At 36.7% G+C, this 16,730-nt stretch overlaps 1 protein-coding gene across 1 annotated transcript in view; it reads right to left on the bottom strand.

Moving 5' to 3' along the window:
• Positions 1-2,155: 2,155 nt before the first annotated feature.
• The window catches only part of DNM1L (dynamin 1-like), a 38,798-nt gene continuing 24,223 nt past the window's right edge, over positions 2,156-16,730 (bottom strand). The window contains exons 9-19 of the mRNA XM_009582742.1: positions 16,391-16,597; positions 16,072-16,192; positions 14,528-14,683; positions 14,331-14,420; positions 13,277-13,369; positions 11,649-11,705; positions 10,372-10,449; positions 7,910-8,077; positions 7,124-7,233; positions 4,436-4,595; positions 2,156-3,016 (exon numbers count right to left, since the gene is read on the bottom strand). Coding sequence (XP_009581037.1) covers positions 2,960-3,016; positions 4,436-4,595; positions 7,124-7,233; positions 7,910-8,077; positions 10,372-10,449; positions 11,649-11,705; positions 13,277-13,369; positions 14,331-14,420; positions 14,528-14,683; positions 16,072-16,192; positions 16,391-16,597 — 1,297 coding nt within the window. The 3' untranslated portion in view covers positions 2,156-2,959. The remainder of the gene's footprint in view (positions 3,017-4,435; positions 4,596-7,123; positions 7,234-7,909; positions 8,078-10,371; positions 10,450-11,648; positions 11,706-13,276; positions 13,370-14,330; positions 14,421-14,527; positions 14,684-16,071; positions 16,193-16,390; positions 16,598-16,730) is intronic.

Below are 16,730 nucleotides of genomic sequence, written 5' to 3'. Positions count from 1 at the left end.
TCCGTAAAGAACAGGGTAAAGGCAGCTTTACAGCAGTTTTGTTATGTTTACTTCAGAATAGTTTGAAGCACACAGACACCACCCCCTCATCCCTCTAGTCCACTAAGTGAAATCTGAAACTGACTGCTACAAAACCCAAGTAAGTTATTGACAAACTCTGTTCACATAGGGATACTATGTTTTATTTACACGAGTACCACACACAGGTCAGCTGTTAGTGTCAAACATTTACTAATCTAAACTTAGCCACAGTGGTTATTCTCCCCCATGATTGTGTGTTTCACTGGATAGCAAGTTATTTTAAGTTAGCTGCAATTTGTGCATTGATGCCAAAAGTATTTCTAGTTTAAATTTCATAAGGTGAACTAGGGCACATTCGTAGACCATCAGCCTGACCTGGGAATTTTTCAGTTGCTGCCTTCAGTAGGCTTTTTTCCAGAGTTCCCCCATAATTTCTTTTAATGGTGGCAGTGACAGTAGCATTTTAAGTATTTTTGTTCAATTCCAGGCAACAGAGTGTTTAAAACCTATTAATAGCCACCAGCAGCCTGTCTACACCATTACCGATGCCACTATACAAGCCCTAACACTGTAGAATTGCACGAGGGCAAGCGCAAACATACGGAAGGCCCTACAACTGTGGGGAGTTACGCTATTAACTTGCAAGAGCATCTAAGTCCTGCCGCCTCAACTACAAGACAGTTCAAACTTCTTTTCTGGGGTAATTAATTCTGTGTATTGTCTGTTTATTCAACAACAGGATCATTACAGCATGGATTTATTAAAGACTTGCATTACAAGTTCATCTCTTGGCACTCAAACATTACCAAATCGAAAATTTCTGTGAAACTGAAACAAAGGAAGTCCTAACATTTCAAGAAACCAATTAACACTGTGGAAGTTCCACATGACATAACAGAGCCAGCTACCACTTAGCGGAATTTCTTAAATAAATGGAATCTATTTGCTTTATGCAGCATTTCAAAACTTTCCAGGTCAGAGCATTTCTTCACAAGGGCCTGTTGGCTGAACCTTGGGAGTTAAGGCTTAGGTAGCAGATCACTTATGGACGGCTCTACCTTGTTGAAAACACATTCTTAGATGTCGGAAGTAAAAGGGAGAGAGGTGTCAAGTAACTTCCAACTAGAAATGTAATGATTGTGACAAAACTATTAAAAGCTTTCATTGTTCATCAAAATTGTTTTGAAAAGTGGCTTGCACTCCAACTTCACTACCGTCCCTGAATACAATGCAAGAAGTTAAAATTACTTCCTTTGTATGTATTGTAATTATTACATGTAATACATACATCATGACATTTTAGGCTATATCTACCGAATATATTTCTGTTCTGCATGAATTATTTCAGATCATGCACAGAAGTATCCAAAAGTTGCATCTGTCAGACTTAAATCCTTGTGCTTTTATTGGTGCCAAACTGAAGATTACCATGAGAAAAACACATTTTTAAACAGACCTTCTTGTAAACTGAGGTCTTAACAGTTTTAAAATTTTCAGTCTTTAGCAGCTTACATAAAGAATTCCATTTCTGTTAACTGATGAAATGGGGAAGGAACTGAATATGTTAATAAAAACTTCACTATATTGGCCCAATATTGTAAAAGCAAGCTACGGATGTTAAGAGCAGTGTCCTATTTTTCATGCAAGTTCTGTTAAAGATATAAAGTATAAGCAACACCATAGTAAACATTTTTACTTTATACAAAAAAGTGAGTCTGCTTGAAAAGCACGTGCAAGTCTGCTGGCTGGAGTTTAAATAAATTTTTATTCATAAAAATTAAAATGTTTACTTTTTAAAGGCTAGTGTGATCAATATTTATCTGTATGAATTATAATCAGAAGAAAATAACTCATCAACTTAATTTCCAACGTAAAATTCCTTAATTTTAGGACTTTTCTCAAAAAAAAAAAAAAAAAGAAAGAAAGAAAGAAAAAAAGCTACTTACAGCACAGGAAAATTTCCTCAAATCTGTAATCTCTGGTATAAATATTACAGTCCCACAGACTTTCTTTCATACTGTCATACATTCCAAAACTTGGAAGAAGTTGTGGGGATCCCCTTCTCCCTGGCCAACTTAATCTGCTTTTAAAAGAAACACTTACTATCCCGTAACAGTTTTGAAAACCGTTTTTATTTTTCAATTCTGCCAGAACAAATTTACTCTTGGATGGTCCAGGGGCTTGGTCCCAGGGGGTAGGAAGGGGAAGGTGTTCTTGTACCTGATTATAATCCCCAACATCTATACACAAGCTCCAGTGCACATGAATAACTTTGCACCCACTTTTTAGCAGGCTGTTACTGTTTGTAAGCTCCAGGCTAATTCTTCCTACATGATACTCCATTAAATGAAGTTCAAAGTTTTGTCTGCAGTTTTAGCATTTGGGGAAAAAAAATGGGGACACACATACATAGTAATACGGTAGACATCTCTACTGTGCTATAAAATTGATACCTCCATCTGTCATAGTGCATGCAATATATTCATGAAAGAAAATACTCGGTGCTCTCCTCTCTTCGCAGTATTTAAACTTCTATTGTAAAAGCAGCTTAAAACTATGCCACAAGACCACACCGTCCATCTTGACCACAGGCAACCTGTTTAGCAAGTCAGGCACTGGAACTTTAAGGTTTTTTCCCCAAGTTCAAACGAGACTGTCACTGAGACAGTAGACTTGGTCTGCTTTAATTTGCACCAGAAAGCTGGTAAGGAAACATTTAGAGCCATTTATTATGTGGATTAAATACGACTTATGTTGCAAAATACAGCATATTTGTCTGTTCGCAAATCAAACCACTGTCTTTACATGAGCAGATTTACACAGTTGCAGTACACAGATAAGAGTTCATAAATAAAAATTCTACTCTGTATACCATGCCTAACAATTTTCAAGTCAATGTAACCTCCAATGCATATAAATAGTGTGGCTGGTACAGTCTTCACCAAAGATGTGTCTCACGAATCTCTGCAATGATCTGACTGGCTCGCTGTAGGGCCTGCACACAGAAAGACAGAAAAGCCAAAGTTATTTAGTTTTTCTGAAGAGATTTCTCAGAGGTAACAGCAGCAGTTAAAAATCAAATTAAAGCAAATCATTGTCATTATGACATGAGTGGTAACAACCTGCATCAACACTGATTAACAACTCTAAAGCCTTCCATCTGCAGAAGATTAGGCAAGTCGAAAATACTACAAAGCAAAAGGTATTTTTTAGCATAGGTGTCATTAAATCATTTCCCCAGAGATATAAGAATTAAAAATTAATTGAAACTGAACTTCCAGTTAGAAGCAAAAAGAGTTCAACTGTCATTGTTTTGAGCAACTTGAACATACTCAGTGTTCCCAATAAGACCTATGTTTCTCTTAACATTTTGTGTTTATAAAGAAATTCTCAAGGGCAGACTTTTTCACCACACACAGTTTTAATGCTTTAAACCTTCCTCAAAATAAAAGGGAAACTGTACCTATTCTATATCACTTTTAGCAGTCTGATGCATTCATTACAGTCTAGCACGCTCAACTTCGCAAATTTAAAAGCTCAGAATACCAACTAATACTAGTATTATTTAAAGTATTATTCCAATTTGGGGAAATCTGAGCTATGAGTTTGGCCCTGTAAGTTCACAGTTTAAAAGACTGTTAAAAGACAGTTGCCCTCACTCAAATGTTGATCATACAATAGCAACGATTAAACTTGCTGCAGGGGGTCTTGGACAAGCGGTATCTCGGGGTATCCCAACTCTCAAACACACTGCCTGACCACACTGCGTATGAGAGAGAAGCACCTCTTGCTGCTTCTTCAGTGAGCTGAACTGGCAGAAGGACTCTGTTCTGTGCCATTTGATCCAATCAGCTGTAGCAGACCCTGATACACCACATAATTGAACAATGAAGAAATGAAGAGTTCTGTAACACGGACGCACCACAGACGCACTGTCATACAGATGTACACAGGGGTCATCGTAAGCGAGTCCCAACGTTCCCACTGTTCATATTATGGGGCATGTCTAGATAACACCAGCCTTTGGCCAGTAGGCTCTGGGTGAAGTCTACGCATGAACGGCACTTAAAACACTGTAAGCTTAATCCCCCAAAAGAGAACTGCTGAACACTCTAAAGTAATGTTAAATAAAAGCAAATTATTAAAACCAAATGTATAACTGAAAATAACACCAGATTAGAGCTTCTGCTTTACCCCCAAAATAGAGTTTAAGTCACCTCTTCCCAACTACTCTAGCTACATAATGCTTTCTGGTCACATACTGCTTTTAATTCCTCTAGCAGAGAGAAGTAATACACTGGCATACTCCTAAAAAGCAGCAAAGAAAAAAGGAAGGCAAGTCTTCCAAAAATCTCACATTTATATGGTTTCAATTTAATTAACTACTCCCATGAGCTCCTGATCTTTTTAGTACCTTTAGCATGTCAGCTGCCTCTTTTCTGCGCTGGGCCATGTCCTCAGATTCCGTCAGAAGGTCATCCAACAACAAGGATTTGTACAGCTGGCCCACCAGCTCACTCTGAAGAGTGTCTTTCACGTGGTTCACCAGAAAATGCATCACTGCCTTTGGCACACTGCAAGCACAGAAAGGTTGTTTCTTCAGAAAGAATTACTCAAAACAGGTCTGTTCTAGACTGAAGAACGCACAGTATGAGCAAGCGGCTACACACAACCTTGCCTCAAACTACCAGGAATTTATCGCTACCGTCAATAAAAACTCCCTCTCTCCAGTAAATGCAGTATCTTGTGCAATTTAAGAGCTGTTGAATTTCTTCCACATAGGATAGCTGCATTGTAAAGAACATGAATACATACAGTGTAAAAAATAAAATAAGAATCAATTACTTTGCTCACTAGAGACCAACCTCAGTCTCCACTGGGCCAGGCATGACAGAAAGCTAAGTATTTCAACCCTAGAATCAATCCTACTGTGTGAATGAGAAAAGAAAGAGGCAAAGAAACAATTAATACATCCAGTCTTACTTAGCAGACAAACTGAAAACACTGGGCTACATTATCTCTGATATCAGAGAGCATAACGTGAGGGCAGTTTAAAACTGCAAATGGAGTTTAAGTGTGAAAAACATAGTTGTCTGGAATGGAGGCAGGCAGTAACCAATGAGAATCAAGAACAATGCATCAGAAAGACACTACAGAATCTGTAGAGCAACATTTTTCAGCTCTATGTCAGGCTAAAACACCTGAAAGAAACCACTGTCTTAGCTCTGATTTCTAGGCCACTAAGCTTCCTGAAAAAAATTCCAAGTATTGAATCTAGCTGAACCTGATTTTCTTTAGGACTTAGGACATGTGTAGCAGCACTCTTCTGAAAAAGTGGGGGAAAATATTTACATGAGTACTGACAAAAATCAAATCATCATACTAACGCAGTACCAAAATCTGGGGATATAAACACAGGATCAAAAACTGAATTAGTGCACCTCAGGTTATTTCATCAGAGTGACAGTAACTGACAATAAAAATACTGATGGTCGTTCCCAACTGAGAAATAAAACATGTTAGTTCAGACAGCCTTGTTGGCGTGATTCTTAGCAGCAGTATTTTGCAACTAGAGTGGACTGGGAGTTGACGTCTAATCAGTACTGACTCATTAAATAGTGACCACTTCGCTCTTCTCATGTGCCCATAGCCCTAAATCTAAATCAAGGCAGATCAAGAGTTTTTGCTCATTCTTGGAGTGCTGCAGTTGTCACTGCAGAATTAACTTGGTCCTTGGACCATGCAAGTCTAAACAGGCAGACCCAAGACCAAACAAGATCCATCCACACATCTAAGCTTTTGGAATCATACTCCCAAGTTTGGCTGGGAATTGACCCACGACATTCTCCTGCTTTATGGTTCTTTACTAGCCAGTTGTGGGAAGGCTTCTGGGAAATCATGATGAGACCGTATAGACCTATTAGTACTCAAGTAATTCAATTTACATTCTCCTTTCAAGCCAATACATTACAAGTTCTACCAAAAGAAGAGCTTAAGAAAGAAGCCTAGAATGTTTTGGAAGTCACCCGGCTAAGAGTGAAGGCAACCCAAAACACAGGTTCAAAGCCGTGTGGGTACAGATACCATCCAAACCATTTAAGTAAGAGACTGAATTAGTTCTGCAAGTATGATTTGGGATGGACACAAGTACCATCTTCAAGAGGTATTTCCTAAAAATATTTCTGAATTAGGTGAGGATTTCCCAATACATCAAATTTATAATACTTGGGATAGCATTTTATTTTTTTCGTTATGTATATGTGTATTTACTGCAAAGAATGTGAAGGGTTTGTTTAGAGTACACAAGGAGGTAACACTACTACTACTAACACTGCACTAAAATTAAGATAAACTAATCAAGTCCCTGCCATGAAATACTAAAAATTATATTGAGGAGAATATTAGTTTACTGGATAGAATAAAACTTTCATGACCTCACTAATCTGCTCTAAACCCTGGTTTCCAGATTCCTCTATTTCTCCCAAAATTTCCCATATATGTATATATAAAAGTATATATAAAAAATTAGGTCTTTCTACAAACACTTAAGCACAGCAAATTTTCACGTCATTCTTCATTACAAAAAAAAAAAAGACAATTTTTAAGCAAAACTTTAAAGGTATTTTGCATAGTTGCATACAGCAGAAACATCACTTCTATGCTATTTCCATCCTTATAGCTAAGTACTAGAAAACTTAGCTGCAGTAGTTCCTATTCGACCTTCCCGTTTGAAATAACAGGACGGCAAAGCTAAGTTCTGTCAGGGCTACACAGCATCTAAAGTTCACTCCAGTTATTTGCTGCAAATCATCCATCTGAATTGCAGTATCCTCCAGAAAAGCAGGCATCTCCTAAATAATTAAACCTTTTACTTAATATAATACAGAACTCAAACCATTAGAGAAAACAAGTGCTCCTTCAGGCTTCCTAATTCTGTCAAGTTTTACTGCTGCTGTCCCTTTTAAAAAAAAAAAAAAAAAAATCATATTTTCTCTCTGCATACAAACATAAGAACATGATAAAATAACAAGATTATATACATGACTGTTGAGATATCACAACATTTGTATGGCTTAAACATTTCTAGGAAGTTTTTTTTTACCTGTCCTGAATGTTCTTCCTGACAATAAGGAAGTAAGATTTAATAAGTCGTTCAATCACTTCACAATCTCGTTGCTCACGGGCAGAAAGCTTGCGTGCAACTGGTACAGGCTATGTAAAAAAAAAAAACCCTCAGTTTACCAATTCTGCTCATTTGTATAAGTAAATAAAACTCAAACTGTGGAGTCTAAAATAAACTATTGCTCTTTTAGCCTGATAGCTTTATAGATGTAACCTATCTTGCAACAAACCTCTAATTCTTCAGAAATAAAATTAGAGACATATCAAAATCCAGATCTGTGAAACAAAGGTCAGAGGGCACCACTACTATTTTTTTTTTTTAAAAGCTCGTGAAAGGAACTAAGCTCTCCAAACACTTAAAGGATCGCCATCTATTTTTAACTTAAGTGGGTTTTGTCTTTAATGATTCTTTCCCTCTAATATAAAAATGCCAACTTCAGCAAAAAAGAGCAGGAATTTGAGTTGAGACATGAGCTGAGATTTGTTTCTGTACAAAAAGCAATCTAGACAAGGAGTTCACTTGCACAGGAATTTGTGAAAGGAAGCCAGTTATCCCAAATCATAGGCTGAAACTGGAGGGGGAGCAAGATGAAGGATTGGGCAAGCAGGAAAGCAGAAGAGACTGGCTAGAGCTCCCTGTCCCTATAGTGGTAACTATTTACAAAGATATCATATATTAGTAGCAAAGTTGCAAGATCTGGAATTCAGATGTTTTCTTTCCTGAGCCTGAACGACAAAGAGGAGGTATTTGTCTTTCATGACTCACCACATCTAATAGGTTTACAGCATGTCCTTTTTGAGGACTAGCAGGCAGAGCTGCAGCTGGCTTGGATTTTTCCTCTGCCGATACCTCTTCCGCTTTTGAGGGTTTCAGCATTCCTCTCCAGTTGCCTGTTCCAGGCTCCTGAGACATATCTCCTGCTCCAGAAGCGGCCTGCGCAAACAGCACAATGAAGAAACAGTGGAGAGTTAGAATTTGGGCACTGCAAAGCAGTGTCTGATCAAATCTACTATTTCTGAGCAATAGGTAAGACTCACTAAAAATAAGATTTTCATAGTTATATTCCCTTCATTCTATTCTTCACATTCCCTACCTTTGTTCTCCCTTTGCTGCTTACAGCTGACACAAAGTAACGGTAAAGTGAAAGCTTTTAAAACTCACATTCTTCCTAATAATGGTATGAAAATGCCTCACACAGAGAAGCTCCCCAGCATTTTAAGGGTCTACAAATTACTTCTGAAATATGGAATGGTCTTCCTAAATCATTTGGCTTTTACCACTTTTACCATACATCCTTGGAGCAATACAACCTATACTATCAGGACCATTCTGAAAGTATGTTTTGAAGATCACCACAGCTCTTGGAAGACTGGAATTTGAATTCTTTGGTATTTTATTTAAAAATAAACTGAAGATTCTTATAATATCAGCTAAAAAATATGCACATTTTTGCTTCCGGGTACCACAGCTACGAACGTATTTGTGCTGCTAGACCTCAATTTACAGAAGGCTTTTTTTGTACCAAATCAAAACAAAGCAAAAATTTCCATCCTCTGGAAGTGAAGATCAGAATTTCTGGGAAGTTCCAGACGAAGAATGACTCACTGATCTCCTGAGAAAAGGACATAACACCCAACTCTTAAACATTAGGGATCACTGGACAAAAGAAATATTAGTAGATGGTATCCACCACATGTTAAATTAGTATTTTAAAAAAAAACCTCACAATAGTTTATTTTGATGTGGAACAGTGGTAATTTTTATTTTGTACCTTTCCATAAGCCTAGTATCTGTTCTATTTACTACTGTGCTTTAAAATCTATTGCTGCTTGAAAAACATTCAAGGTCATTCAAGGCTCTGAACTACTACTACTAATGTCTTGTTTCAGATACAGGAGGAAATAAGCTGAATTTATCTATTGTGTTTACAATTAAAACACCACAGGCTGATCTCGAGTCTAAAAAGGAGTGAGAAACAAAGCATGGCAAATAGAATACCAACAGTTGCATACTAGGAGGAAACCCAGCTAAACTGTACACATCAGAAATTTTATTAAAATTGCACAACTGTTCAGAGGCACTGTAAAAAATACACTATAAGAATTCAAATCAACCTCTGCTAATAAGAGAGAACCATTGATGATGAAAGCTCCATTACATTATTTCTGATAACAAGACAGCTATTCAAAATAACAAAAATCCCTATGCCACTCTCATTCAGTATTACTGTGGAGCCTGCTCTATCTCCAAAGTAGTTTCAGAAACAAAGCTACATTCTTACACAAGAGAGAGAGTGTTGAGTATTACCACCTAATAAAGGACAGGTTTTATGGGAAACACAAATTAAACCAAATGTGGCAGCTTCCTGCAATTTCTTAAGTCACAACAGTATTCTTACAGTAGCTCTTGATTTCTTTTTCATGTCTGCAGCACATCAGAACCTCTAAAACTCTGACAAAAATAGTAGTTAAAATTCTACTACTGACTAGATTTTGACTTTAACTACTTTGTTCAGGACAGAAATGGCAGCTTTGCACTAGAAGCTGAATGTGCATATGCAATCAAGCAGAAAGCCTGAGTCCTCTTGGTACTCCTAATACAGAAACTTGTGACTACCCATCTTTTCTGACTCCCAAGTGAAAGCAATTAGCAAAAAAGTCTTTACAGTAACAAACTGTTATTTTAACATGAAAGACAGCACACCTAAAGTGTAAAACACCACTGCAGAACACATTTCACGAATATAAGTAAACCAGGGATTGAACGATTATGTGAAACAACAAAAAGGAGATTCAGTTTGAACAAAGCCTATACAGATTCCCTGCAGGAAGCAGCAAACTCACATTTTTACCTTATCTTCTGTCCTCTTTCTTTAACTGTCAACACATTAAAAACATGCAGTTTAACAACCATGCTGAACACTTTTGATTACAATACTGTCGCACCAAACAATCTATTGCCTACAGTTTGCGGCAAATTATGCTGCATACTTGCACCACAATATATTGCAACCAAGAGTTCAAACAGAAAGCAGTGACTTTGCCACCTAATGGCACATCTTTACCCGCCACTGCACATACTAAAATCAGTAATGCCAAGTAGTCTATACTCCGTAGAGCATACTGTGTCAGTGACAGAGCACTAAATACAAACTGCTTTCCGTACTATCTGTGGTGCACCACAACAGAAATGTGCATGCAGTGCTTATAGGAAAAATCAAGACAGACCTTGCCATCAGCCTCAGCAGAAGCAGCAGTAACAGTCTCCTGGGAAGCAGGTGTCAATGCACCTGGAGCTTTAGTAGACTAAGGAAGGTAAAAAATGCAGGGAGGGGGGGAAAAAAAAAATTCAACTGAAGACCACCAAATCTACCTAGCAAATTTCATACACTTTTACCTACTAGCATCTTTAAAAATCCAGAAAAGAAAATACTTTGAAATTGCAAGCAAAACAGTAATATAAGCAGAAAAAAGAAAAAAAAAAAAGCATCTCCAAGACAGTTAAGAGACTTTTGGCTTATCTGACCTTCAATTTAATTTCAGTTCCTACACTGATGATATAAATATGAAGTCAATAAAAAGAAGGATCAAAGAGCACTGAAAGCAATCTCTAGGTAGCTACCTTAAATTCCCAGTTCATCCGTCAGCTGGCTTCTACTGATTAAAGGCAGTAATATTAGATCCATTCTGGGACTTAGTCTTACTTTTTAAGCTAACAAACTTACTGAACCGATTTCTATTGGCTGTAGTAACTCCTGTTACAACCTGTGAGGAGCTTAAACTGTATTCTGTGTACATGGATTCTAAATACTTCACATAATATTAAATACCTAGCTGTCTAAAATTCCAGCTGATTGTCAGACCATTCATTTCTACAGCCAGGCAGTGTTTTCCATGACACCTGGTTCTTCCACCCATGTACTTAGCTTTCATTGAACCAATCCAAAAACCTGGTAAAACTAAGCAAGCTCCAGAGACAGAATCATCATGGATTACAATGATCAAACGTCACCTCCACCATCTTCTCCCAAAGAAAGCAAGACTGCAATAAATTGCAGTTTTAAGAGTGACTTAAAAAAACCACAACCAACCACCAAGTCACTATGTTGGCACACTGAATATTTTAAATCACTTGTTTATCTTTTGAAATCAGCATGTCTCAGCCATAAATTCAAGCATGCAAGCTCTGACTCCATCTTTAACATCTGCAGGCATTTTAAGCCTGACCTCAGATGACATTCAAATAGTAAGTGTAATATTACTGTAAATTTATAGGCAAGTCTTCAGAAATCCCAGATTCGAAACCTGCCAAAAATTGCATCTTTGGAAGAAGACAGTATCATTCCACTTCTATCTTATGAAATCGAAAGAAAAAAGTCAACACCTGGAAGCTCCCAAGACTGTTACTAGGGCAGCATATCAAAGTTCCCAATACTTAGATTGGATCAAAGGAGAATGCATTAAACTTTAAATGAAACAGTAAATACAAATCAACATTTACTTACCTTGTCTCGTGGCACAGCAGAAGGCAATTCCCGGGCTAACCTGTTACGCCTTTGTTCCTTTAAAAACAACCCAGCAAGACCTCAATTATGTATTACTCTGTATCAACACATACGCAAGATTCATATTTTACAGACGACTTACATTTTAGAGACAAACACTAGTAATTCCATCTCATCCACTGTCATATAGTCATACTATCACCCTATGAAAAAACCTCAGATATTTAGATAAAACTACTCTGATTACCTGGTCAAAAGTAAATTCTCAATACAAAAACTTTTGCAAAACTTTTTGCAACACGCTCCATAATCAAAACTAGAACCTTTAAAAAACAAGATCAAAGCTACACAGTTTGGCTCAGCATAGATCCCCTACAGCCCTCATTAAGCTTTAAATCTTCGAAGTAATCTAAAAGGATTTGATTCTGTGGCCAGCAGGGTTAACTATGATTAGCCCAAAAGGAAGAAGGAGGCGGCAGAATGCACTTTATAGCAAAACAGAATTTGAAGCAATCAGGACAAAGAAAGATCTGATTTTTCTTCAAATTAAGAATTGATTGTCCACTGAATAAGGATAAGATGTTTTACGTGCTTTGTTTCTTCAAAATTTTCAATGTCCTGTTCAGGAAAATGTTGGGAAAGAACGAGTTCAAGTCACACATGATAATATAATCATCTCCCATGTTCAACTTCACAAAGTCCTAATTTTTGTACTCATGGCAGTTTGCACACACATTGTTTCTGAACTAGATTCAAGAGCAGTCTACCAAGGCAAATTCAATTGCATACCCAGTCAATACAAAATTTATGTATAGAAGAAACTAAAAGGGTAGAACTAAAGGACAGAAATGATAACATAAGCATTTAAAAAAAGAACACTACTATGAAAGAATGTGTTGGATAAGCAGGGGAACACAAGAATATTAGTGAGCTCTTAGCCAGATGGATGAAGTACTGCAACAAAATCAGACTGCAAGAAAGAATTGAGCTAATCAACTGCTTCTATAGGATGAAGACAGCAACAAGTATATTTAATCAAAGCTGGGCTTGAAAAACAGGAAGACTACTGGAATTGTAAAAGGCTTGGGAGATTGATGGAGAAAATTGTCTTAGGGAGATTGAAGTGTGGTAACACAGAGATTCAAGAACAATGCCGAAAGGAAGCAGAAATTAGAACCTGAATAGAGGAAACAATACTTGTATTATCCTTTTATGAATAAGAGGAACATTATAGCTATTGATACATTCTGTCAGAGTCAAAATGCAGTTACTTCAACATTAAAGAGTATTTCACAACTATCTATTTAAAGTTTCTCTTTCAAAAATTTCATTTAATAGCCAATACTCAATTAGGTGCCCATCTTATTTTCCAGACAGAAATACAGGCAGAATTGTTTTCAGTGAAATATCAACCACTGTTCCTGAATGCAATATGCAATATAAATCTAATAAATCAACAAGTCACAAGATAAGAGTATATACCATATATGTAATATATCACATTTTTATACTTCAAAACGTAGGACCATGCTTCAATGAAACAAATTGAAGCGTTTGTTCTTTTACCAATTATTTAGGCTCTCCCTTAAAGGAGTCAAAACACTTTTTAAGAGAATGTATTTTCTTACCTCTATGTTGTTATTCATTAAACCACAGGCATCAGCAAAGTCTGGATGTTTGGTATTGATATAAGCTAACTCAATGGCCACTAGATTATGAACCTGCAATGCAATGTCATTCACAGTTCAAAAATTCAGTGAGTAAATCTAATGCTAAGGAAGAGCAATGACCTACAATGCTAGAAAGCAGAGTCTAGCTGTCCACAGCAAAAGACCATTCTTACTGCCCCAAAGACATTAAAGTTCTGATCCAGAAGGCAAGAAGGGAATTCATTCATTCATTGTAATAGATTCAGACCTCCAGCCGTTTTGGATGTTACATCAATTTAACTTCTTAGCTTCATCAAGCTAACCCCTCTCCAGCAATAAATAGAACTCAGCAATTTAATGAGTGTAAGCTATATAGTCAACCTTCAGCCACAGGCCACATACAACATTTGAACCAGTGAGAGATGGCTCACTAAGGGGGAGAACAACATTTGCTTTTCACATCAAACATACGCAGAGTCGATAACTGAAGCACTTTGTTTTCTCCCCAGTAAGCAGCCCAAAGCAGACTTCTACATTAAAACATATTTACTCAAAGCTAGAAGCTGAATTTTTAGTTCTCACTAGCTAAAGGGAATTACAAGCAAAATCAACATTTTGTGTTGATTTTATCTCCAAAACTCATAGAATAAGGACTATAATTGAATTTGCATCATTGCATCCCGAACTCTACAGTAAATGCACAGCTTCTGTTACAACGGAGGGAAATACACCTATATCAGAAAGACTACGAGATGTTAAATCCAAGTTTTAGTAAAATTCTTGGGAAATTGAAACATAGGGGACAAGAAGCTGAAGAGGGTTCCCCCACCCCTTTGGTTTTTTATGTATCTATCTTGTAATATACAAGAAGTTTCAAACTGTGTAGATATTAAATACCTAGCTATTTAACAAATATAAGTGAAGATTCTTTAATAATTTGAATTCCTAACATTACAGAGCAAACAAAAGCATCAAGAAAGACTCCAGAAAACACACACTTTTTCCAGCAAAATTATAGTAGATGGAAAATTACCATTTCATTTGTGACAGGAAGTCTTCTACGCAGAAGACATGTTACGACTTCAACTATGGCATCGTGCAATTTAGGAAACCTCAATAATTCCTAAAAACAAAACAAAAATTTACTGATGAGACTTCCAGAATTTTTTTAGGGAAGTGGGGGGGAAAAGCAGTCCAATAATTACATAGTTCTAAACCATGCATTTTTACCTGTGTACTGTAATTACTACAATGCTGGATAATCCTCTGCATTTCTTCATGAACCAGCTCAACACAGCGCAAGCTAGGTTCTTCTAAACGTTTGATTTGCCTTTTTACCAGCAATTCAAATGAAACTTCAGGAACAAACAAGGCAGGACGGGGACCCTAGTTTAAAAGGAGGGAAAAAGCTGCTGAATTGTGTATTAAAACAATATGCATTTCTAAAAAGTAGTATCTGATGAAGCCCAGAATAAATCAGGTCACAGAGCTTGCACCCAAAAGAACACTCAGAACAGGTCTTAAGAGTAAAGTATGTTACAAGAATATTTAAATATAAAAGCTGTAAAATACAAAGTTATTACCTTTAAGACAAACTCTGTGTTAAATAATGATTAACCAGCATCCTTATAGAATCTTGAAGATTTCTACCTACTAATGTCGCTCTAGGCTTACAACTATGAACAATTCTTTTCACGTTTGTGGATCCAAGTTTAAATGAAATTTATTATAAAGGCAAAGACATTCCCTTCCTAACTTCAGAGAGGAAAGTTACCATATTTATTTGACAGTCCTGGGCACACAATTCTTACTGCAAGGTAGGTGGCTTTTCTGTTAAGAACAATCATAGTGCAGTGTCACTGATTTACAGTGTTTGGGATAATTTCACTTATGACCATACAGACCAATGCTTAGCTATACATAAAACATTTTTTTACCTGAAATATCTTTTTTTTTTTAAATTAAATGAGCTTTAGAAACACAAAGATGTGATACGTCACATAAAAACAAGACATCCCTCCTGTTATTAAATGCTGTTTTACATTTTACATTTACAGAAGGGTAAGAGCATGCATGCAGATCATTGCTACAGAATACCTAATACACTCCAAATTTGAGTTATTATTGACCATGCAGAAACCTGACTGTCTGTCCACACCCAACAGAACACAGTATAAAAGCAGACTTACATGTTTGACATCCAAAGTCAAGCTCTAAGGAGTGAACATTCTATATACTGCAAAATTTAAAAGTGAACTTACTCCGTTAATTCTTAGCAACACAAGTTTCCGTAGTCACAAGAAACCAAATCTGTCATGTAAACACTGAACTATTGAAGAGTTGTGTCCCTTATATAGAATTAAAATATCTGAATGTGTCCTAGCCCATGCATCTCAGACTGAGTCTTCATAACTAACAGAAGTGCTTAATGCAAAATAAATGCAGAGGCAGTCTTCCATCACCATTTCTGTAATATATAATAGCTTCAGCAGAGGGTTGCTAAAGCTGGGCCTGAGCTTTATTTCAGCCTGTAAATAACAGTAATGAGATATAAGCATTCACCTTAAACTCATTCCATATAGGATAATGGCTGCAAATTTGGATATTGTAATTTTTCCACTTAAAATACCAAAAAGCAGGATTCAGCCTCTTCATATTAACTCATTCAGCTGAGATCATTAATTCACAGGACTGAAGGAACACAAATTTGTTGAAACCTTATCTTTGAATCCAATATATAGCAACAACACTTAGAAATACAGAAGAACACTCACAGTAGCATTTCTAATGGCAGTCAGAATATCAATTGTGTTAAGGCCGCCCAGTGGGTCAACAGATTCTAAAGTTCTTCCAAAGGTCTCATGAAAAATGTAACAGATTCTGGCTCCGCCGCATCTGAAAGAATAAAATAACAACTGAAGTAGCAAACAAGAAAAAAGCTCTCATTGCAAACATTTTTTACAGTTACTTGGATTCAAACATTTTTGATTATGTTATGCTCTTATGTAGTACTATTGCCAACAAAAGCCAGCAAGAGCCACTGGGTTGATCTAACTGCTCAGGCAATATTCTAGAAAACCATTTGGTACTTACAGCTCCGAAGTCTCTATGTATTTTGCTGTTCCTTCAATAGTGTTACAATATTCTGTAGCAAATTTGGTAATAAGCTGCAATAAAGTGGCACTTTTGTCCTCAACAGGTTCCCCATAGCTGTTTAGTAGAGACTGGTACTGAGCAGCTAAAACATTGATTCTGGTTTTCAGTTCTGGCAAGCAATCCCTGATATGATGCATCAGTAGTCTAAAAATAGAAAACAGTCCCTCATTAGAAGGGAAAAAAAAGTTTCAGCTTTATTATCTCCATGAAAACAGAGAAGAGACAGAAAATAATCACCAAAGGAAAACTCGGGAAGATTAGAGTAAATTCAAAAACT

This window comes from Fulmarus glacialis, unplaced genomic scaffold (assembly GCF_000690835.1).
Source record: "Fulmarus glacialis isolate BGI_N327 unplaced genomic scaffold, ASM69083v1 scaffold7878, whole genome shotgun sequence".
In the NCBI taxonomy this organism is placed as follows: domain Eukaryota; kingdom Metazoa; phylum Chordata; class Aves; order Procellariiformes; family Procellariidae; genus Fulmarus; species Fulmarus glacialis.
Note: the sequence above shows the minus strand (reverse complement) of the source record. Positions and strands in the feature narration are given on the sequence as shown.